The 22,942-nt window shown below is 40.8% G+C and overlaps 2 protein-coding genes across 3 annotated transcripts in view; both read left to right on the top strand.

Moving 5' to 3' along the window:
* Positions 1-1,332, top strand: part of LOC106889988 (storkhead-box protein 2-like) — a 57,968-nt gene extending 56,636 nt beyond the window's left edge. The window contains exon 3 of the mRNA XM_014945512.1: positions 1,318-1,332. Within this exon, the coding sequence (XP_014800998.1) occupies positions 1,318-1,332 (15 nt within the window). The remainder of the gene's footprint in view (positions 1-1,317) is intronic.
* STOX2 (storkhead box 2) lies at positions 847-21,985 on the top strand. Of its 2 annotated transcripts, none has more exons than XM_014945652.1 (4): positions 847-999; positions 7,305-7,457; positions 14,380-16,645; positions 19,952-21,098. In XM_014945652.1, exons 2-4 carry the CDS (start codon positions 7,325-7,327, stop codon positions 19,962-19,964), a joined length of 2,412 nt encoding a protein of 803 aa, XP_014801138.1. In that variant the 5' UTR covers positions 847-999; positions 7,305-7,324; the 3' UTR covers positions 19,965-21,098. The 2 variants fall into 2 exon arrangements, with proteins under 2 accessions (XP_014801138.1, XP_014801137.1); XM_014945651.1 differs by lacking the exon at positions 19,952-21,098 and adding an exon at positions 21,106-21,985 and having other exon boundaries at positions 851-999.
* The last annotated feature ends 957 nt before the right edge of the window (positions 21,986-22,942 follow it).

Raw genomic sequence — 22,942 nt, 5'->3', positions numbered from 1 at the left:
GTGATGAGTCCCTCATCACGCTCTGTTCCTACCTCTTCTTCTGTGTTTTCCTGATGCTTTAGCTTAGTTCTTCCTCACCAAGGAAAGGAAGACCTAGCACTGGGAGTGAGATCCTGACACAGTGACCTCGTTCAGAGCTTTACCTTCTTTGTCAGCAGCAGCAGAAGCCGAAGCAGCTCCGCTGGCTCTGGGCACTTGGAGCAGTTTGACATTTTTCTGTCTGGCAAGGTTTCAGGGCTCACTTTGTTTTGAGCCCAAATGGTGACTGGGATGATGAAGAATGAGCTTGCAGGAACTTGTTCACCGCTTCTAATTTTTTGATAAACACTTTGCGGCAGCCCAACTTTGATCCAGTGTGCAGCAGAGCTGTTTGTTACGTGCAGGTCTGCAGCATTCTTCGGGACTGACAAAGGAGAGTAAAGCTTTCTTTTTTAATCAATAGAGTAAAAACTGGTAAGTGCCATGCTAAATAATGAATAATTTAAGAAAATACTGCTCTGGGAAAGTGTGTGTGTGCGCGCAGGTATGTGTGTGCGTTTGTGGGTTTGTGTAGTGGGGGGTTGTGTATTACATCAGGCAGATACATTAGGGGTAAATTTTTTGTCTTCACTAGAGGGTTAAAGCTTTAACTTGTCTTTGCTAATGCATGTAAATAGCTTTCTTGTCCACTTAACTGAGGAGGCTGGCTTGTTATCCTGTACAATGCAGCTGGGCACCGTTCCAGAAGCAGAGGCACTTGGTTTCAAAGACAAAGAAGCCAGCTCAGACGTAGGGAGAAAACCTGGAACGTTGCGCCGTGGATGATTTTTTTATTTAATTTTTTTTTTTTTTCCAGAGCGATGACTCATTTCAGTTCACAAAGGATTCTGGGCAGGGTAGTGAGAAGTCAGGTTGGCTGATCCATTCCTATGACTTCACTTTGCAGAGAGAGCCAGGGAGAAGAGGAGTGACACTGCAGAATCCTGAGGCACTGCAGTGGAGAGGTGCTTTGCAAAGACTGTGAGTGCCTTCGGAACAGGGGGTGGTGTCAGAACGTGATTCCAGCCGTTCCGGTCCATGGAATTAGGGCAAAAAGGAGAGAGATGTTTTCAAAACACTGTGTGGGAGTTATATTTGTAGTCCCCTTTAGATTCTCTGCCTCCACCTCCCCTGTCATTTCTTAACCATTTATTTCTTGTACTTGTGTGAGAATTGTGTGAGATAGCATTCCTTTCAGTGGACCTGTACAGATACTGCATTTTTTAAAATTTCCTGCTTCAAGAGGTGGGTGTTCAGCATATTACTGCCTAAAAGCATGCTTTGTTTTTCTTCTTTCAGGTCCTGTGGCACTGACCTATGCTGCAGCCAGCCAGCTTCCTCAGTGATATAAAGCCCCAGTATGCACATTGTTGTTACAGCACAACTACTCTGGATACTGTACTGGAGCATGGAACCAGATCATAGGGGTTCAGGTAAGTCCCCCTTTTTTTAACATATTGTGTGCCAGGAATATAGACACAGACACTTATTAAAAGATGCATTTGAAAAATATTGTTTGAGGAAACACGTTCTAAAGCACACAATATATTAAAAAAAAAAAAACAACAGTCCCACCCTCCTCCTTCCCAGGATAAGCAATACCATCAAAATCTCCTCGACTGAATCCTCTGGGAAAGTTCCGTGCTCCAACAGAAACTTTTTATGATCCTAGTTGTAACATGTGCTGGGATATATCACTTTGGATCAGGAGGCAGCTGGCCACAGGACATGAATAAAGAAAAGGAAGTTTAAATCACAGGAAATGCCCGGGATTAATGCATGTAAGACAAGTTTGCTGGCTGGGGGCAATTTAGCACCTGTTCCTGAGAGTTAGTGGCACGCGGTCAACCTGGAGATCGTGCTTTTAGCTGGCTCCCAACGATTCAAAAGGTCAGTTTACAGGTTGAAGTTAATAACTGGCAAGGGACTAGAACTTCGTTGAGAGGCAAGTGTTTGTCCTATGGTTGGTCATTATTAAAGGTTGCTGTCTTTTCTTCAGGCGGGTTAGAATCGGAGCGGTCACATTCCCGGGTCACGTTCTTGAAGTGTTTGTGACCTGTGTCTGCAAGGGAAGGTATGTTTTGGTGTGTGTGATTTTGGAGGTGCAGAAGGAGCTTGCTGGTTAGCAAATGTGTGTTACTGCATTTGCCAAACCTTTGTTTAAGCTGCCCTTAAATGGACAAATCTTTAATGTATTTTTTTTTCTTATTGTTTTCAGTGATTTGATACGTGTAACTGTCTAGTAAACACAACCTGCAGCTTTGTTTGTAAAGTAGTCCAGGAAATGTGGTTTAAAGGAAGGATTTAGCTATGGCTGAAAACAGTGCAACCAACACACCTTCTAATTTTCCTTATTTCAGATTTTGCCAGTAAAAGGTGTTCTTTTCTGTGTTATTGTGCTAGTGCAGATCCAAGGTATTTCATTGTAATCTGGATAATATGACAGAAATCTGCATATTCTTCCTGTTTCCTCCTGTTGTTTAATCAGATGGAAATGTTTTCTGGTTTAAAATGGCAATTACATATCATTGTTGTGAGTTCACATAAGAAACGTTTTGTTTGCTACCTCTATGTAAGTATTTTATAATTAGCAATTCAATCACGTTGAGGTTTGGGGGGAAAGGGGATAATGTGCAACCCAGGCTGGACAAGGAAATTCTTCATCATCTGTCCCTTCTTTAAGTAAATCTGAAAATGTGCTTTTTCTGGAAGAGGCTTTTCACTTGCAATATCCTTGAGAAAAAGTGATAATATGAAGAGCCCTCTTTTTGCCCATTAACAGTAGGTTTGGTTTTGTTAGCTGCCTTTTGTTTGTGAAGACCTTTCTGTAGTTTTTCCCAGAGTGAAATCATAGGTGAGTATTGACCAGAACAGGCTGTTGGCATGAATTTTTTTGTAGGGGGATTGCTGTTGCAACCACGACTTTCATCATGAGATGCCATGGAGTTACTGTACTCTAGGTTTGTGTTTTCTGGTCAATAACGTGGTTCTGTAAGCAGAGAAAGTAGTGACATCAGATTTCTCTTGAGAAGTGTTTTTTTGAGTGGATTCTCTCCTGTGTAGCGGGAGGTGGCTGGCAACCACGACTTTCATCATGAGATGCCATGGAGTTACTGTACTCTAGGTTTGTGTTTTCTGGTCAATAACGTGGTTCTGTAAGCAGAGAAAGTAGTGACATCAGATTTCTCTTGAGAAGTGTTTTTTTGAGTGGATTCTCTCCTGTGTAGCGGGAGGTGGCTGTGCCTGAAGCTCTCTCCAGATGGAACATGCATAGCAAATACTGGTAGAATCTCTGTTGTCTAGCGAAGCTCGACATCTATGGCACATGCAGTCACACAGACTGTGATTGTGCAAGCCTCATTTCCTGTGGAAACCAGGCTAAAAATCCTTTTTAAAGTTTTTCTTCATCCATAGGAAACAAAAGATTGAAAAGGTGTTGAGAGACTGTATGAAGAGAAGCTGGGCTTTGGCTTCCTATATTTCACAGGATGCAGAGTGTGATCAGGCAGTCCCTTCCCCATAGAAGGGAAACAGTGTGTATAAATTATAGTAAAGTGTGGCTTTGCACTGTAATTTCCTTAATTTTCCTTCACAATGGCTGTACTGAATTGGTTCCATTTATAAGTCAAGAGGTGATTTTTTCAAACAATCTTCCTGCAGACTTCACGAGACAGGGAGTTTGACTTCCAGGTCACTTCTTTCCGGCAGCAGAATCACTAATAAAAATTCTGCCATCGGTATGTAGTTGATCATTTAATTGCTGTTACATGGTGCAGAATATAGTCTACCTCATTTTCTTCTCAAGGTGGTGGTACCCAGACTTTCAGAGGATGGAGGCACTAGGAAGGGGTCGGGCTGGTGTGGGTTCGGGATGTGTCAATTTACATTCCCAGCTTTATTATAGACCATCACTTTCTCATCTGGTATGTTAACAATAGTTATGGGTTACCCAGTTTTTCAGAATGGTTTGAAATCCACTGAAGAAATGTGCTATGTAAGACCTAAGTGTTTATTTTATGTGCTACATAATTTTTTGTTCTAAGTAACAATAATTATTTTTTTCCCATGAGGTAGCGTTACAAATCCCCAAGGCATATGTGAGGAAAAATCACATTCATTGTTTGTTATGTATTTACACATTTTTGAAAATTAAGTGCCACTTATAAAGTCTAGAAAACTTTTGTCTGTAATTCTTTAGAGAAAAGTTTGGAAAGACACTGCAGAAACAGAGCTAAAACTATATAAACATGCAGTCAGCTGGTGAAAACTGCTTTCTGAGCTTCAGTTTCCATTTAATTAGAAACACAAACGTATGAAAGTCAAGGATGGTAATTTGATTTCAAAAGAAAGCTGCTTGAGACAAGCATCAGTCAGAGCTAACAGGAGCCATATGCTGGATGTTTTACTCAAGTGATGTGGTCTTCCAGAAAAAAATTAGGAAAAGCATATTTGATATTTTTTTCAAACAGATCTTTCCTAAAGAAGTTGTAGTAAACCTTCTGTTCGATGGGCTAAGCAGTATTTATGTGCGTAATTGATGTTAATATATTAAATCATAAACACAAGATCTTTTCTGTTGTTGTGCATCAAAGAAGTTTGTTCATTTAACTATAACCACAGAGTGCTTGTAATTTCCCAGAGCCACGGGATGGTTAAGATAAAACTTGGTAAATTAGAGCCTCCCTAAATTGAGGGGATTTGGCTTTCTGTCGCTAGGCCTACTGGAAGTTTTACGGAGGCGTGCTAGCCTTTTTGAACCAAGAGCCTCCAGTTATCTCCAGCAGATGGTTATGGACAACAAGCTATGGAAGTCATTCTGGCACAACTGAGGTGAAACGAGTTCCCATGTCATAATGGAGAAGCTTGAAAAGCACTCAGTTGAAAACAATAAGGCTTAACTGGTGATAGTCCCTTACAAAACAGAACAGTTCTCACATAAACCAGTATTTGTTGACCATTTCTATTGCATTTAAAGCTATTTAGATTATGATTTAATGAACAATTGTAGCCAGGAAGCTGCAGAGCAGACCTGTGTGAATTAGCAGCACTTGCTAGGCTTCACGTATAACCCTCCGTGAGTCCCTTTGCAACTTCAGGGAAAAACAGGATAAAACAATTCAGGAAGTTACTGGCCTTCACCTGGATGCCCTTAAATCTACCCAAGGAGCCCATTTCAGTGCCCAGTGAACCTGATTAAACTTCAACTAAGGGTAATATACGCCAGTCTGTTTGACATGGCACTGAACTGAACCTAGTGGTGCTCAAAAGGACACCCACCACACAGATAATCTCTCTGGGAAGGACACTAATTTCTTAAATTGCCTAGCTAAATCTGCATAATTCTTGTCATCATTCTGATGCTTTTTAGACATGAAACTAATCATTAAAGAAACTGATCCCCCTACACAAAGTGCCCAGTGACCGTTGATCAAAGTTGGTAGACTTGTGTGTCTGGCTGGTTACAAAGATTAATCTATGAACAAGTTTAAGCTGACAGCAGGCATAATTACTATTAAATAGTAATATAATAAATGTGATGTTCTCTTTCCATTCTCAAATGGTGAGGGGACAAGTGGTGCTTGCTCCCAAGTCATGTGAAAGCGTATCTCCCTGTAAGCTGCCTACGATCTTCTTGATTGCCATTGTCTGTAAAGCACACGTGGCAGGAACTTTTCAGGTATATATGAATAAAAAAATGCCCTGAAAAGGTTATATTTTCAAGTTGTCATTCTGTGGTCAGATAAGAATGAGGAGGATCTCGGGGTGCGCTGTGTGGACGTTGGATTCAGAATGCTGCTGTGCTGGGATTGTGGCATTGATCTGGCCAGGTGTGATTAAGCAGGAGCAATCAGGAGACAGCAGAGCACAAATGTCTATTTTAAATCATTGTTGTGTCTTGAGTAATGTGTGTGGCTGTTGTACAACAGACTGTGCAGCTGGTGTATTGAAAAATATTGCTCATAAGTCTCACTGAAGCGGTTACGCAATTTGCTACTCCCACCAATTCTTTTTTCTTTTTTTTTTTTTCAGAGTGCTGAGTATAATGCGAGATTAAATGCATTTTGATAATCAGTTTTAGAAACTGCTGTTCCTGTTTAGTAGATGTAGTAGGAATATGGAATTAATAGGGCAAATATGAGATCCTCTGAATGGTGGAGGAAATTTTATTTTTTGAATTAATTTCCTGTAATTTGATTCCTGATTTGGTCTCAGTGTGTTGCTCTGTGACAGCAGAAATAGAGTGATTTTCTTGAGATTTCAAAGCTGTTTAGGTAAAACTTAATCCCTGGCTATTGACTGACCTGTGACCGGAAAAGGATTCGTAGTCAAGCACCTCTTGTTTTATCTGTTACTCTTTGTTATTGCTTTACCACCGGCAAAGGAAATCTTTTAGCCTGCTGCTTCCTTCACTGAGATCACTGGGGAACTGTTACCACTTCAAGAGGAGCTGCAGAACAGAATCTAAAAGCATTTCTGTATTTATATAAGTTACGTTAAAACGCACGTGTGTATGTGTAGTCATTTTAGAATCATCAAATTGTAATTTCTCGTATAGATTTCATTTTGAAGATCTTTCAGTTATTTTTTTTTTTTAAGTATGGGTTAATGAATTTTATAGACAACATGAGAAAAGTTACAACAAAGTTAATTCCAGGCTGTCCTGGAACTTAAAACTTCTCTTCTAGAAAATACATAGTCCGTACAAAGACATTTGACATACAGATCCAGGAGAGATTTATTCAGAGTATTAATCTTAAGGCCTCTAAAGAGTATGCTGCGCTTTATCAGCTGAGTGAAATTGTTATTCATTAACTTAGTAATGGGTTTTTCTGCTGATCTTTGTTGCTATTAAGAAAAAATATTCTATCAAGTGTAAATGGTGGGTGATCCATACCGTAGCCTTTGAAAGGGGAGTGAGATCTCCCCTTTTATGTCCAGAGAAATGAATACAACTATTTTGTTTGTGTGGTTACCTAGTAGGATATTCCAGCATGAGGTTTTGCAACCATAAGTGCTAATTTGTAGGCATTTTTCTGAATCTGCCCACTGCATCCTTTGAGAAGCTCTGTCTCCACAGTGTGTGTCTCCCATTTTCCAAGGTTCACTGTGTCTGAATTTTTAAACAAGCTGTTGGATGGTTCTCCGTTGTAAGAGTTTTTATCCCCAGCTCAGTACAAAGACTGCAGAGCTGTGCGCATCTTCTCCGCTTGTATCTCTCCATCCTTGTTCCACGAGCAGATTTTGAAACAAAACGCTTCATTGCACATCTGTTGTCTTTTTTACAGGTGATGTATCACCCATCAGCATGTCTCCCATCAGTCAGTCACAGTTTATTCCACTTGGGGAAATCCTTTGCCTGGCCATCTCAGCAATGAACTCTGCCCGAAAACAAGTGACACAAGAAGCACTAATGGAGCACCTAACGACCTGCTTCCCAGGTAACTGGACATGAATAAATCATTGGTCAGATGAGCTCATGCCTGTAAAAGGGCAGTTAAAGAATGTCTAATCCCTGCCCAAATGGTTGCATATCTTTTGGCCTCCCTAGAAGAGGGAGTTTTTGTGTTTGGTAATCTGTTTTTCTTCAGTCTTCTGGATGGGATTATTGATTAAACCTGAGCTGCTACTCAGAAGTAAAAGGAGGCTTCTTTAGGGTTCTAGTCTTACAACCTTTTCTTTATTCTTAAACGTACAGAGAATCAACTTCTCTTTGACATGGCCATTCACGCGAGATGCATTTTGCAGGATTAATCCCTGACTTTAGGTGAATATTAAAAATTACTTAAGATACGGAACAGCAAACTATTGCATGTTTCTTTTTTCAGACTGGTATCAGAATAAGCTTGTTTGTGATTTTGCTCACAAAGTAACCTTCTTTATCATCATAGTCAAAAAGAGCTCTGGACTTCTTTAGTCATTGTGGAGAATAAAGCACATGTTATAGCCAGAGCAGACTTATTCCACTTTGTGCCTTTCAAGCTGGTTGTAAGCTCTCGGAAGAGCTCTGCTGACATAATTCAACCAGTTCAAATGTCATTGTCCAGTCTCCCTGGAGATAATCTCATGGAGATCTCTGTGTAGAGCATTCTCTCTTAAAGAGCAGGTTTCCCAAAAACTGCATGTCTTCCTCCACCTAGGACAGGCTCTTAAAACTGGTGTGACCTGACACAAGTAGTAGAGACCGATGATGATGTGCCTGCTTCAGGGAAAGGAGTTTGTCAGCCTGGATTTCAGAGCCTTCTTGGGCACAGTTGAAAATCTTTAAATATATTTTTGTTTGGGTTTTGGGGTTGGTTTGGTTTTGGGTTTCATTTTTTTAGTGCAACAACACTCTGCATGACTGAAGGTTTGGGGAGCCACTTGCTGTGTTCATAAATGCTGGTGTTCAGAAGATATTCTTGTCAGCGTTTGATGATATTTATCAAATGGTGAAATGAAAATACCTTGGACTGTAACATGAAAAAAAGGAAACCTGTGTTAAGAAAGTACTCATGAATATGCTGCTTCCCTACTGACAGTCTGTTTCTGGAGTTGGTAAATCATGCAAAATGCATCTGGTAGAGACATCTAAAAGTGTGGTGCAAAAGCATCAGGCAGAGGTTTATGGTGCAAGAGAGCATATTTTTTTTTTCACTTGTGCTTTGTTTGATCCTGGGCAAGATGTTTAACTGTTCTGTGCCTCAGTTTACAGTTCTCTAAACTTCTCTATTGTACCTCTTTTACAGCTGTAAAAGTCAGCTAATTAAAAATGCTTCAGTAAGAAAACTACTGATGCATAACCATAGTCATGTTTTGATGTCTTGAATTCTTTTCCTTACCTTTCAGAGCAAGAGTTACTTAAAGCCTTGAAGGTTACATGGCTTTTGCTATAACTGGTACTAAGTTCTCAGATTTTTTAAAATATGATTCTGGATCGAGAGCTATGTTTGAAGTAAATGATTCTGTCTGACATTTAATAATTGCACTTTGGAAAAAATTACTGCAAGTGTATTTTGTAAATACTGGCTTTCTGTCCCAATTTGTGGTTTTGTTTAGCAGAGGTTTTTTTTCAGTATGTTTGGCTGATTTTGAGAATAGTGGTAAAAGTTCTAAGGGATAGAATGCAAAGAAGGCAAAGTTCACAATTATAATTCCACTTTAATTCATGTTGATAATTTTTTTTCCCAAGCTACATTTCCTATGTAGCTATGTACTAGAAGAGTTCCGTAGATTGCAAGTATTTTTCCAATAATTCCATCAATGTTTTTATATAACCATTATTGCATGGTGGAAATGATAATTTATTGGTGGCATTCCTTGGGTTTCCTGGGAGAATGATTATCAGTTGACTTGTGTATTGTGCTGTTCTTGCTAGACAGAACCATACATCAAAAATAATTCAACAGGCTGGATTATTTTGTAGACTCTTCTCAGAAAGAAGCCCGAGGCAACTTAGCACACAGTCTCTTACTGCTTTTTCCACTAGCCACGAACATGTGCATTTCTCAAGTCTGAGATTTAAAAAAAAAAAAAAGGAGGGCCTTGTTTTTCCTATCTCACTTCCCAAAACATGAAAAAAATTATTTGGGAAAAAAAATTAATCCCCCCTTTGTTGTCCCTTTTTCCCCCTCTCTAGAGAAATGTGTTTCTCTCCCAGCCACGATGTGTTTAACATAGCAAACATACATGTCCTGTCAGTGTATGAGGATTATCCAAAAATTTTGTCCTTTCCAATAAACAGAACCTCGTCTTGTGCTGAGTGATATTTTTCGCTCATCTACCCAAATTCTCATAAATCAGCCACAGCATTTTGAGCCCTTGTGTTCACTGTGGCTATTTTCAAATATCTGATTTCCTCCCGTTTTCTGATAGTTTATTTTTCCTAATTAGGTGCTGATGCTCTGAGAGAGAGGGGAGCATCAGCAGTGTAGCTGTATCTGTCACGGTCGCGTAGCCTCTCTGTGTCTCACCCTGTAGCAGCACTTGTCTGCCCCGTGTTGTTTGTGTTTTAATGAACAGATGCTTCACTGCGTTTCACGGAGTGTATAAATTTCCTAAGACCCCAGATGCTGTTCTCAAACTGCCTGAGAATAATAAACCTCTTTCCCCAGTGTGGGATCTTACGCTTGCAGTCTAGCCCTCTAGTTTGCTGAGCCATTGTGCAGGCATAAATCTGGGCCATGGCTCTATCTGAAATAAGGTATGCTAATTATTTATAACATCACATAGCAACCACTCCACATCCTTAACTAGTATTTCATGAGCCAATCAGAGTATTTCTTTTATCCCTTGTTAAGCCTTAGCATCAGCTCAGGAGAAAATCATTTTAGCAGATTTAACACCATTTAAATACTACTTCAGATGTATTTTTCATGAATTTATTTTATTGAAAAAGTTTGTAATGATAATGCATGTCTTATTTGTGGCTTTTGTTATTTGTCAGCTTTTGAAAAAAGCGAGAGGGCTCCTGCTGCACGTGCTCCCATTATTCTAACTTAGAATTAAACAATGAGATGTTTGTACAGCTCTATTTTATAATTTATTGACCGTGGTTTAAATCCCATACATTACATGTAAGTCTTTGAAATCCAGTATAGTTAAGAATGTAACCTCTGTTCCCGTGTTTGGCAGCCAGACCCTCTTATCTGAAGAAAACATCAAGCCTTAGTCTATGCTGACTTCAGTAATGATTTTTTTTTTCTTTTTTTTTTTTTCTTCCCCGATTTTGTCCACGTACTTATTAAAATCATTTTAAGGCTGTTTGGAATTTCAGTGTAGAAAATACTTGTGTGTATTGGACTAGGTTGCTTTCCAAGCCAAGAGTTTTTTGAAAGCTGGCAAATTTCTCTGACATGCACCTTCATAACTGTTCGCTCTTTAAATATGTGAAATGTATATGTAGCACTTAAAATAAGTGTCTTACATTAACTGAGTTCACTCTAGGTCAGTGTTCTTTGTGAGCAGCAAACAAGACATAATCTTCCGTCTGGAGGCTCGGTGGATGGCATAGTGTAGACTCTCTTGAGATGCAGAAAATGTACATGTCTGATGATTCAGTGTCCAGACAGTTTCTGCTTTTGAATTATTAAACCACTACATAATCTTAAATAACACTACTGCTGTCATGCAATATTTTATATGCTAGAATCTCTAAACTACTGGGTTTTTTTTCCTCTTCTTCCAATCTAATGGAGGAAAGGAGACCATAAGGAGACTTAGGAATACGGGGGTGTAGGTTACATATCCCCATGATGTGGCCAGCTTGCTGTAAAGAGAAAAGTCTTGAGAAAGCCAGGAAATCTGTGTTTAAAATAACAACAGTGGGAGCCAGAGTATTTTCATTGCTCCCGTTCACCGTGCAGGAAGGCCTCATTGGAGTTTGGGCCTGTTTCTGCTTTATTAAGTACCTGAAAGGGACTAAAGCTGGCGTTAGCTGGCAATGCCAAGCTCCAAAGATCTGCATCTGCCATCGTCACTGCTGGCTTAGGGAACCACAGGGATAAAAGTGATAGTCACTGACACCATTAACTTTTCAGCATCTTTGACTGCCCAGGCACCCTAATTTATATTTTTTTCTTGGTGTTTATCTGCACGGCCTGTATTCTCAGGACTTAGTCAATTAATGTAACTGCTGTGCATCCAGCATTTAGAGACTCATCTACCCAACAAATTAATGTAACTGCTGTGCATCCAGCATTTACTCATCTACCCAACACGTTGTAGTCATTATGGTTTACTGGGGGAAAAACACATTATTTATTTTTTTTTAAATGTATTTACAGAGCATTTTTGGCTGAGTTAGTGTAAAACATCAGAAGGTCCATTTCAGTCTCTTTCCCAAACTTTTCTGTAAACTCCCAGAAGAATGTTTTCCTCTCTTTTATTTTTGTTCTGATGTTTCTGAAACAGTATGTTAAAAAAAAAGTCTTTAAGTAAAATAAGGAGGAAGGAACAAGTTCTTGCAGACAAAGGTAGGTATGTGTGGAGGTATTTAACGTGTAAGCTCCTGGAAAACACAATGTATTGGTCAGGTTGTTTGTGCAGAGGCAGGAGGAGGGATTGGCTGCTGCACAGCAAGTGTGTCTCAGTTGGACTGGGGTGGGACCCTGCAGTGCATTTCCAGCACGTGAGCTTGAGTTCAAGGTCATCCACTTATTGTGGTGATGCAAGGCTTAATGTACGAGGACAGGTAGTCCTTTTATCTCCCTGCTCTCTGGATTTTGGGTTTTCCCAGCTGTTGCTATTTCTGGCATGTTTGCTCACCCAGATATTCTGGGGGGTCCTTCTTACTCTCTCTAGGATTATCGCAGAAATTGTAGACACCGACCTGAAAAGAGGAGAAAATGCACATTCTTGATTCTCCATTTCATTGTGTATTCTTTCCAATTTCCAGTCTCGTTTATTCTCTCAAATTATATCCTTTCTTTACCTCTTTTACTCCCTGTGTCTGTATTGGCCCGAAACTTTCAGCTCTGTGGACTGTGCATGAAATATATTGACTGCCCCCCTGTTCTCCCTGGCACCTTCTCTGTTGTAACTGCTTTCACTCATGTGTCCATGTTATTCCTAACACTTTGCTGTTTCCATTGTAAGATTTTTAGTTACAGATATTACTGGATGTGAGCAGTGTGGTCATGTCTCTAAATTCAAACAACACTCAAAAGCCAGACATAGGAATACTTACTATGTTGCCTGCAACCCAGTAGCAAGGAAGAGGGTGAGTTAAGGAATTAGTACAACGTCTCTATTTCTTATCATGAATTTTTTTGATGGGCTGTTGGTCGCAGTGCCAGAGCCCTTGTTGCCATCCTCATGTTTGCTCACACAAGGAGGTCAGTGAGCTTGCAGGCACCAGCCTTTCACATGTGGGAGAAGAGTCGGTGACCGGACACTGTGTGCTACTGATGATACTGTGTTTGTGACAGGTATACCTGTTTGAGATTTTTCCATTAAGTATTTTTGTGAAAAGCATACGCTTTGGTGAAATGTTTTTGCATGCGTAATTCCGTGAAGTTTCTGTTCTTGAAGATAGCCAGAGCTTGATTTGACAAGGCCCTGACAAACCTAACAAAGTTGTCCTGGCTATGAGCAGGGACATCGACCAGATGACTTCATGAGGTCCCTTCCAACTTAAGTTACTCTCTGAGTCAATTTTTTTTTCCTAGATTAGTTTTGTTGAAAAGAAAACTAAGATCCCGAGCAAATAATACTAACTCTTTTAGTTTAAAATAGAGCATCCAAACTTTTGAAAAAAAATTTTCTAGTTCTAAAACTGTAAACCAGGTCAGTACCCAGAATTAAGTTAAAATGAAAATGCTTTAGGTCCACAGAATGTTGATTGAAGATAGCTTTTTACAGTGAAATTTTTTTGAAAGATTTTTATTTCTCACTGAGCATAAAGATTTTTTTTTTAAACTAGCTTGTGAACTAAACCTCTTGTTTCCCTAGCTCTAGATGGAATTTATTCCCCTGCACAGCATGCTGGCTTGGTATTTTATCTAATAAAGTATTGAAGGCTTGGTTCTGCACCACTGAACCCAGCAGGAGTACTGGTGGTGAGAATGACCAGGCTCACGATGCCAGGTCTGCCATGTGCCATTGATGCAGGGTTGTCATGCTTGTCCCCCTCTCGGTATGTGATGCGTGCACTTAGGGAGTGTCCATCACATCTCACACAGGAGGCAGGAAACTCTTAGAAGCAAATTTTTAGGAGCTAAATCTCTTAACTTCCAGCATAGTGGAAAAGTCTGGGTAAGATGAACTGTGTCATTCAAGGCGTGAATTTTTTGGAGCAGCTGATGTGGTAGAGGAAGTGAGTTTAATCAAGTTTGTGATAAAGGGCTTCTCTGGGAGAAAGATTTTTTTATTTTTTTTTTCTGTGTAGTATTCTTTTGTGGAAGAACAACTTAGGCATCCAAAGTAACAAATAACCACTGTTTTATACGTGACTGGGCATTATAATAAATAGTTCTGGTGAGCTGAGATATAAATATTTAGTTGGAAGAAGAATAAAAGTGAAATGTTTCCCCTGACAGCCTTTGACTTTCAGTGATTCCATCATCTCGTAGCTTAAGGTCACCTGCACAATGGAAGTAACTAGGTCTCTCTTTTGCTTTTCTTTTTTTTTTTTTTGTTTTTAACACTCCATTAATGGCCTCCTTTCTCTTTAATTAATAATTGATATGTCTGAAGTGTAGGAGATAAGTGGAAAAACAAACAGAGAAGAGAATGCCTAGCAAAGTGCTTTGCTGGAGTTGTTTGTTCAGCATATTCCAAGCTTGCACATTGGAGAAAACAGCTTTTTTTTGTTGGGGAGGGGGGAGCCAGAGAGTCCTGCCTGATTTTATGCACTCCCTGATATGTCTTTACTGTCATTTCTAGGAGTTCCAACACCCAGTCCAGAAATCCTTCGGCATACCTTGAATATGCTTGTACGGGAGAGGAAAATATACCCGACTCCGGATGGTTATTTCATTGTAACCCCGCAGACTTACTTTATAACACCATCTCTCATAAGAACTAACAGTAAATGGTACCATTTGGATGAGAGGATACCTGACAGGTCTCAATGTACCTCTCCTCAACAAGGAACTATCACTCCCTCCACCTCGGGATGCGTCAGGGACCGAACACTACCCAAAAACCACTGCGACTCCTGCCACTGTTGCAGAGAAGACATGCACAGCATGCATGCCTCTACCCTACAGAGGAAATCAGCAAAAGACTGTAAAGACTCCTACTGTCCTCCTTCGTTATGTCAGGTCCCGCCTACTGAGAAAAGTAAAAGTACTGTCAATTTTTCTTACAAAGCAGAGACGCTCACAAAGCCTAAGGATGTAGAAAAGCAGTCGAAGAAATTTGGCCTCAAATTATTCCGATTAAGTTTTAAGAAGGACAAGACAAAACAGTTGGCAAATTTCTCTGCCCAGTTTCCTCCGGAGGAGTGGCCGCTAAGGGACGAGGACACCCCCACCACTATACCCAGAGAGGTAGAAATGGAGATTATCAGGCGCATTAACCCAGACTTGACTGTGGAAAACGTCATGAGGCACACTGCACTAATGAAGAAACTTGAAGAAGAAAAAGCTCAGCGAAGCAAAGCAGGCTCTTCAGCTCACCACAGCGGGCGAAGTAAAAAGAGCAGGAATCACAGGAAGTCTCATGGGAAATCGAGGTCACACAGCAAGACTCGGGTGTCCAAAGGAGACCCATCAGATGGCTCTCATTTGGATATTCCTGCTGAAAGGGAGTATGAGTTCTATGACCCCTTGACTCGATCCCCACGGGAAGGCTGTTTTATAATAGAGCACAAGGGAGATAATTTTATAATGCACAGCAATCCTAACATGATTGAATCTCACTTTCCCATGACACCAGAGTGGGACGTGTCTGGTGAGCTGGCCAAGAGAAGAACTGAAATGCCTTTCCCTGAACCTTCCAGGGGAAGCTCCCACTCCAAGGTCCATCGGAGCCACAGCCATACGCAAGATAGAAGGTCGAGGAACGAGCGGTCCAGTAAGGCTAAAGAAAGGTCTAGGTCCATGGATAACTCCAAGGGACCTCTGGGCTCGGCTACTTTAAGCACACCTGAAGACATAGGTGAAGGCTGTAGCCCAGATGACCAAACAACTAGCCAAACGTACATTGACGATAGTACCTTAAGGCCATCTCAGTCGCTCAGTCATCAAAGGGCTCTGATTTCATCTGCCGGCTACAAAGAGACTTGCATCCCCGAAATAGCTAGTGGCAGTGTAGAAACCCCCAGTTCCTGTAGCCTGTTGGACCAAAGCAAGCCTACAGAGAACTTGCCGTCGTACAGCGAGCTCAACTCCTGCACGACAAAATCTGCCATCGACGACTATTTTCAGTGCAACACCTCCAGTGAGACCGTGCTCACTGCTCCATCGCCTCTGGGAAAGAATAAAGAGGATCACGACACGCTGACAGGGACGGATGGGCTCAAAAAAATGACTCCCGTAGAAAGACAGTCTCAACACATTGCCAGGGAGCCCGGGGTGCACAAAGAGGAGTCCCCGAAGGGCCCGAGCGGTGGTTCGGCGGTTTCTGGCCAAACTCCTGAGGTGATCGCGAACGGGCGGCTGGTCCAACACCACAGCGCTGAATCCAGCAGCCTGGATAAAAGGAAAGAAATATTTAGCAAGGATACGCTCTTCAAACCTCTGCACAACACTCTTTCTGTCAATAGCTATCATAAGTCTAGCACACCCCTGCTAAAGCCCCATCAAAAGACCCCCTCTGACACCTTGCCGGTCAGATGTGAGAAACTTGAACAAGCGATAGTAACCTCAGTCACCCAGGTCATGCCCGTGTCCCAGAGACAGCAGGAGACAACGGGGAACCAGGAGGCCTCCTTCGACTACTACAACGTGTCCGATGATGACGACTCGGAGGAAGGAACCAATAAAAACGCCGAGGAAGAAAAAAACAGGGATGACGTCGGCACCATGCAGTGGCTCCTAGAGAGAGAGAAAGAGAGGGATCTGCAGCGAAAATTTGAGAAGAATCTCACCCTTCTCACCCCGAAGGAAACGGAAAACAGCAACAACCAGAGAGCCACCCACTCGGCCCGCCTGGACAGCATGGACAGCAGCAGCATTACTGTGGACAGCGGGTTCAACTCTCCACGGTAGGACTGTCACATTCATTGCAGCTTTACAGACTAGAGAGTTCCGTGTGTAGTTATATGTGTGTGTGTGATGTCGCTGACAGAACCTAGGGCCCTATTAAACCATGTCACACGTTTTCAGGCAGTGTTTTCCACAGCTCTGGAATCTGGAATTCTGATGTGTGGGTTTCCCACCATACGGTGAGCAACCAGTGACCATTTGCGGCTTTGACTCTGTATTGGTTTGTTTGCTGTTTGCTGAAAACCTCCCTGTACTTTTTTTTTTTTTTTTTTAATGTATTAATGTTTGCATTTAGAATAGAAGATATGAGCTCCTGCACACCCTCCCTCCCTTCCCTTTCCCTCTAAGATACCATCAGCAAGACTAATGGGAAGATTAGACATGACTAGGTGGCATAAACTTTGGCTCAGACCAAAAAAAACCCTACCAGTGGCATAATCTTTGGCTAAGACCAAAAAAAACCCCACTGTGATGATTGTTGGTGGGTTTGGGCTTTTTTGTTTGTTTTCTTCAAAAATTTTGGAAGTATATCTATCACTATTCCAAACTGGTGGGACCGGAGCAGCCGTTTTCCCCCCGCATGGCTGAAAGTGCTCAGGATATGGGAACTTCAAAGGTGACTCAGCACTGCATCAGCAGAGAGGGGTGTCTTGCCTAAAATACTTGGCAATATTGTCCAGATGTTTGCGTGTGGTGGTGCTGGTTGGGCATTTCCATACCAGGAATCTCAGAGACCTAGGGAGGATAGAGTTGCTGGTGTGTTCCCCGCCCTGAAGAATTTCCAGGTTAAGAATCTTTCACTTGAGCCTTCTTTCTTCTCTCTCTGGCCTCTGACAGTCCTAGGTCCCTGCTGGAATGGAGCTTGCCTGGTTTTGTTTGCCCTGGATAGCAACCCATCAGAGTTCAGAACAATGACTCTAAGAACACAGAAATAATTTACAATGGTAGTTCTCTTATAGCGTCTTACTTAAGCTTAAATTATTTATTGCCTGTGTTTAAAAATAAAACCTCCAAGACTGGATTTGTATTAGGTGAAAGAAAACAGTTTGAGGGCGGGGGGGTTTGTTGGCTTTTTTTTTTTCCCCTGTAAAAGGTGTTCTTGTTCCTCAGAATTGTATTATTTTTTTTTTAATCTATAGCAAAGGCTCTCAAAAAGGCATGTGAAGGATTTCCTGCTGCTAGACAAGACTAAATTTCATTTTCAGTTAAAGTCATGTCACTTTGGAATAAATTCCTTGGGATTTGATGGCTACTCCCACTTGATGTTAATGACAAGGAGGTAATTATTGGGCCTGTTGCAGCGTGCAGTGCTCGTCAAACTAGAGCAGGCTATTAACATATGTATCATTTTTCTGAGTAAAAAATTTGAAAAAAAATTTTTGAGTAAGTTGTACCACTTACACTGAGTCCAGCTTAAAAAAGAAACTTCAGAAGGTTTTGAATTTGTTGCTGTTATTGATTGTTTTGCAGGTGCTTGGCATCTTTCTCACATATGACTGTTGTATGAGGCTGTTTGCACTGTTACTTTTTAAATGTAATCTCTTTTCTTAGTGCTATATTTGCTGTCAGTTTTTTTGGGGGAAGTATATGATGGTGTTTGCTTCTTGCCCAGCCTGTCTCACTCCACAGAGTGCATTTCACCCCCAGGAGAGGATGTCAACAGGATAAAAATCACTTTTTAGACTACTATTTTGCTAGCCGTTTGCTAAATTAGTATCAAGCTTGCGTTTCTGGTTAGTGCAAAGGCAGACAGTTCCTTCCCTGATTATTTACACAAAAGCTAAAATTTCTGTTGATGTTAATCTTAAACTTATTTAGCAGAGAACAGAACACAGGGAGCATTCTGGATTTAGTGCTGCTATACCACTTTGGTCAGATCAAAAGGGAAACAGATAAGCAGCTTTTAACAATTGTGTTTTACACATCTCTTTATTTATTTATTGATTTTGCTGTTTATTTACTAACAAAAGTCTTTTTTTTGCAAGGCCGCATAAAGTAAGCTTTAAAAAAAAAATAACATTTTGTAGGGCTTTCTTGTGTATTTGTTTTGTAAGACCAGCGTATAGTCTGGATATTCCAAAGGCTTTTTGATGAGCTTTGCATCAAGGTGATGAAATTGAATGATTTTGCTGAGTTTTGGTCACTCCTCAGTATAAATCTATAAAAATAAAAGGGTGAATTCAGCCCTTTGGCTGTATATACTGTGCTGATATTACCTGCCTATCTTATAACAAAAAATATACTCCACAGCCCTTTTCCAGGAAAATCAAACAAGCTCTCTAGCGTCCCTCTGGTGAGATTCACCTAGATGTGACAGTGTCCGTTAGCAGATCCCTAGGGAAGAGTTTAGGAACTGGACATTCCTCAGGTGGACTTCTGACCTCCACTGATGTTCTAACTCTTGACTCCCTGAGGCTTGGGGGTGTCTTTTCATTTACACTGAAGCGTGCGGTGTAAAGTGTGACAAATTGGGGAAAAAAAATAATAATCCAGGATGTAGTTAAGGAGATTTGCAATGGTCATTTGACTTCAAAAGTATTTTGTGTGTGAAAATGGTGAACACGTCACCGTTGGGAAAACAGCCTCGCAGTGTTTTGTTCATTGCTTTTATGCAAGTTGTATACAGTAAATGTTAGCTGTCAGTATTAATTTTATTCCTTCATTTTTAGAGCTTATATAATACTGCTGCTCTTTTGTCACCTGAAGGAAAGAGCTAATTTTGGCATTACTCTGCATGCAGAATTCTCACTGCAGTCTCTCTGTATACGTGCTGTAACGGTCAGTTTGTAACATCAGGATTGAAAATGTTTGAAGATCTGCAATCTCATAAAGAAATGATACAATACCGAGTGATCTCTGAAAAACAAAGGTTGCATCTGTTTTCATTAAAAAAGCAGAGGGAGAGGAATCAAAACAGGAGCAACAGGAGTGCAGCCTGGGTCCTTGCAGCTCACAGAGATCTCCTGCTGTGTGCGTCACCCATCGCAGCTGTTCCGAACTGCTGTCAATAAGGTGGTAGTTGGCAGATGGTGATCAATACCATTTTGATAAATTTAGAAGATCTACAAGAATTTTCCTAAAAGCATCACCGATTTTCCAGATTTCAGCCAGTTTACCGTGATTTAAATCTGCCCTTCAACTAAACAAGGTGTTTCTTCCTTCCCCCATGCCATGCACTGACAGATTTCTCCCCTGCCACATCCAAAGCTGTGCATTCCTACTCTTGCCCTGAAGCTAGCACTAATTAATCTTTTTTTTTTCTTTTTTTTTTTCTTTTTTTTTTTTTTCTTTTTTTTTCTTCTTAGGGCTAGTATTTAACTGAGAGCGGTCCCTGATCTGGCTGGCTGCAAGGCTCAGCAGCAGGGAAGCAGCAGGAACATGTGGCAGGGTCAGGTCCACACAAGGCAGGCAAGAGCTGCCCCTTTCAGTAGCAGGTAAATTTAGGTTGACTTTAAACCAACTACGAAACTCTGTCCTTTTTCTAGTGCTTATTTAACAAATAAGTCCTCTAAATTCCTCTGTAAACATCTCCATAGCAAGTGGTGATGTCATTTTGCAAAGAAGTAGGGATACAGGTGGAGGATGCATAACCAGGGACCACATGGGTATTTGAAAACCAAATCTCTTTCTGCACAGGAACATGTTATTTGAAGATCAAAAATTATTAAGAGTGGAAAGAGAACAAAAGGAGTAGTAGTGTTAAAATAAGCCCTAGCATATCTTGGCTGAGTTTTTTAAAAGGGTAAAACACAGGCTCTTCTACGTTCAAAATTAGATGTATCATTAGAAAGCTTAGTCTTTAAAAGTGTCCCGTTGCTCCCCTGGACAAGTGATAATGTTGGAACTAAAGGAACATTGTCCATTTTATGAATGAAATACCAGCACTAGTTCTTCTTTAGGGTATGTTCCCAAAACAGTTAAGATTTCTCAGCATCTTGTAAGTTGCAACTATCTCCACTGCAAAGCTAAATTGAAGTGTTGTGTTTAGAAACTTGTGGGTTTAATGTAAGGTAGCATTTTTAGTTAATATTTTGTGTAGAAAAAGATAGGTAGGAGACAACAGAGGCAGCTGTGTTATATGATTACTTTCCTGGCTCTGCCTTGTCACAGAGCTGAGTTGATGAAGTTACTTTGTGCAAAAATGCACCAGGAAAAGAAAATTACCATGTTCCATGTGCAAGATGGAAGCTGTTTCCTTGGGTGGAAAGTCCAGATGCTTGGTACTGGTTCAGCTTAACCCTTTGTGTGACAGCTTAGTGCTGTGCCTGAGTTCCAGTTCGATGACTGGAACCCTCTATGAAGAAGCACGTTGGTACCATCAAAACGTGACGGTTCGTTGACGTGACGTTGCCCACAAACACAGGAAACCCATTATAAAACACTCCATCCTTTCCTGTCTGGTCCCTAGGTATATAGGCATGTCATATATGAGCGTGTATATATTTCTTTTCCATTCTAGTACTCGTGAGAGCCTGGCCTCCAACACTTCCAGTATCGTGGAAAGCAACAGGCGTCAGAACCCTGCTCTGAGCCCGGCGCACGGTGGAGCGGGTCCCACCTTCAGCTTCAGAGCCACCACGGACCCCCCCAGCAGCGAAGCTGAGAAACTGCAGAAACCTGCCAACTGCCTGCAAGCTTCTGTCACTAGTGTCTGACCCTCACCCTGCCTCTCGCAGCTTCTGTCTCATCCTACACAGCAACGTTTACGACACTGGGACTGATGTTTACATCTTTGGGGAAAAAAAATGAGGAAACACAAAACAAAACAAAACAAAAAAAAAGGAAAAAAAAAAAAAGAGGAAGCATCTCAACCACAGTTTTAGTGTTGACTTAAACTGTGCTGCTATGTAGACTAGGGGCAACAAAGAAATCTTTATTTCAAGGTATTGCTTTTCACATTTGCGGCTCTGTAGCAACAGAATAGCAGTAGGGATAATATGTACACTTTTTGCTTCACTTAATTGTAACTGAGCACATATATGAAAGTCTAGACACTGTAAGTGTAATCTGCATTTTCAATGTCCATGCAGTTGCCAACTTCATTTAAAAAAAAAAAAAAAAATGCCACAGATGTGTGATGCCCCCGGTCAGAGGCTAAACTCTGCTGCAGAGTTGATCGCTTTTTTACTTCAAAAAAAACCTGAGCCACTGCTGAAAGTAACCAGCCAGGATCACCATGAGGAAAAACAATGCCAAACATGACAAGTGATGACCTCAGCTCTATCTGTGAATTATTAATCAGTCATTTTCACTGTGCGTTTTTGTGACACAATTTTGCAAATACCTGTTGAAGCGAGTGAAAAGGAGGGTTGGGTTTTGTTTTGGTTCGGGTTGTTTTGGGGTGTTTTTTTTTAAGCGGAGGGTGGGAAGGGAGACAGCTTCTCCTTTTGTGTTTCAAAAGTCTGAGAGATGTTTACTTAATGGAGACTTGCTACTTGACCTTCTGTAGTCACAGATGAGGAGGTGGGCTTTTGCGTAGAGGGGGGAGCGGGGAGGGAAGGGAAAGTTATAACTGTCGTGGAGCCACAATGTGGAGTGACACAAAATACAACAAATGTCTTCAGTATAAATCAAGGATTTAAAAAAAAATAATAAATCTAATCCTTGTGTCACTTCTGGTATTGCAACTTGCCGTTAATATAGGAATCAGGATAACTAATTTCTTGGCACAAAAAATATTCTTTATGATATAAATGATAAGTATGGCCTGAAGAATTGATTTCTTTCTAGTGGAAGGACATAAATCTATTTTATGTAGCTTATTAAATAGAGTGCCTAAATTAGGCTATTAAAAATAGCATACATTGTAGTGATTATCAGAGAACAAAATTTAGAGAATTATAAACTTCTGGCCTTTTTATTCAGTGGATGTTATTTGCAATCTAGCATTTTATGGACGCATCTAGTTTCTAGAAATTAAGTGTGTCCACATGGTTGGCAGTAGAAATCTGAATTCTGTAGGTATGGTATATCCTAATAGCTCTCCCCAGAACTGTTACTCCAAAGTAATTGGTCCTGTGCTAATTACTGCAGAGTATCTCGTAAGGATAGTTAAACTCCAAGAGTAATTTTTAGGTGTAGGGTCACATTCTGCTCTGTTACTCATGCAACCTGGTAGTGCAACAAACTGACTTCAAATTTAACTCTATTTTTATCAGAACAGACGAATTGGTGGAAGAATAACAAAGATATGAAGATGTTCAACAGCCCAAACTGTTGCCTAGAAAAGGGACATTTACAATGTCTAGCTCTTGTAGTACACAGGTATGAAAACCAGCTGTACATAGTAAAAAAAC

This window comes from Calidris pugnax, unplaced genomic scaffold (genome assembly GCF_001431845.1).
Source record: "Calidris pugnax isolate Ruff unplaced genomic scaffold, ASM143184v1 scaffold58, whole genome shotgun sequence".
NCBI lineage: Eukaryota > Metazoa > Chordata > Aves > Charadriiformes > Scolopacidae > Calidris > Calidris pugnax.
The sequence above is the reverse complement of the archived record's forward strand: the minus strand, read 5'-3'. Positions and strand labels throughout refer to the sequence as shown.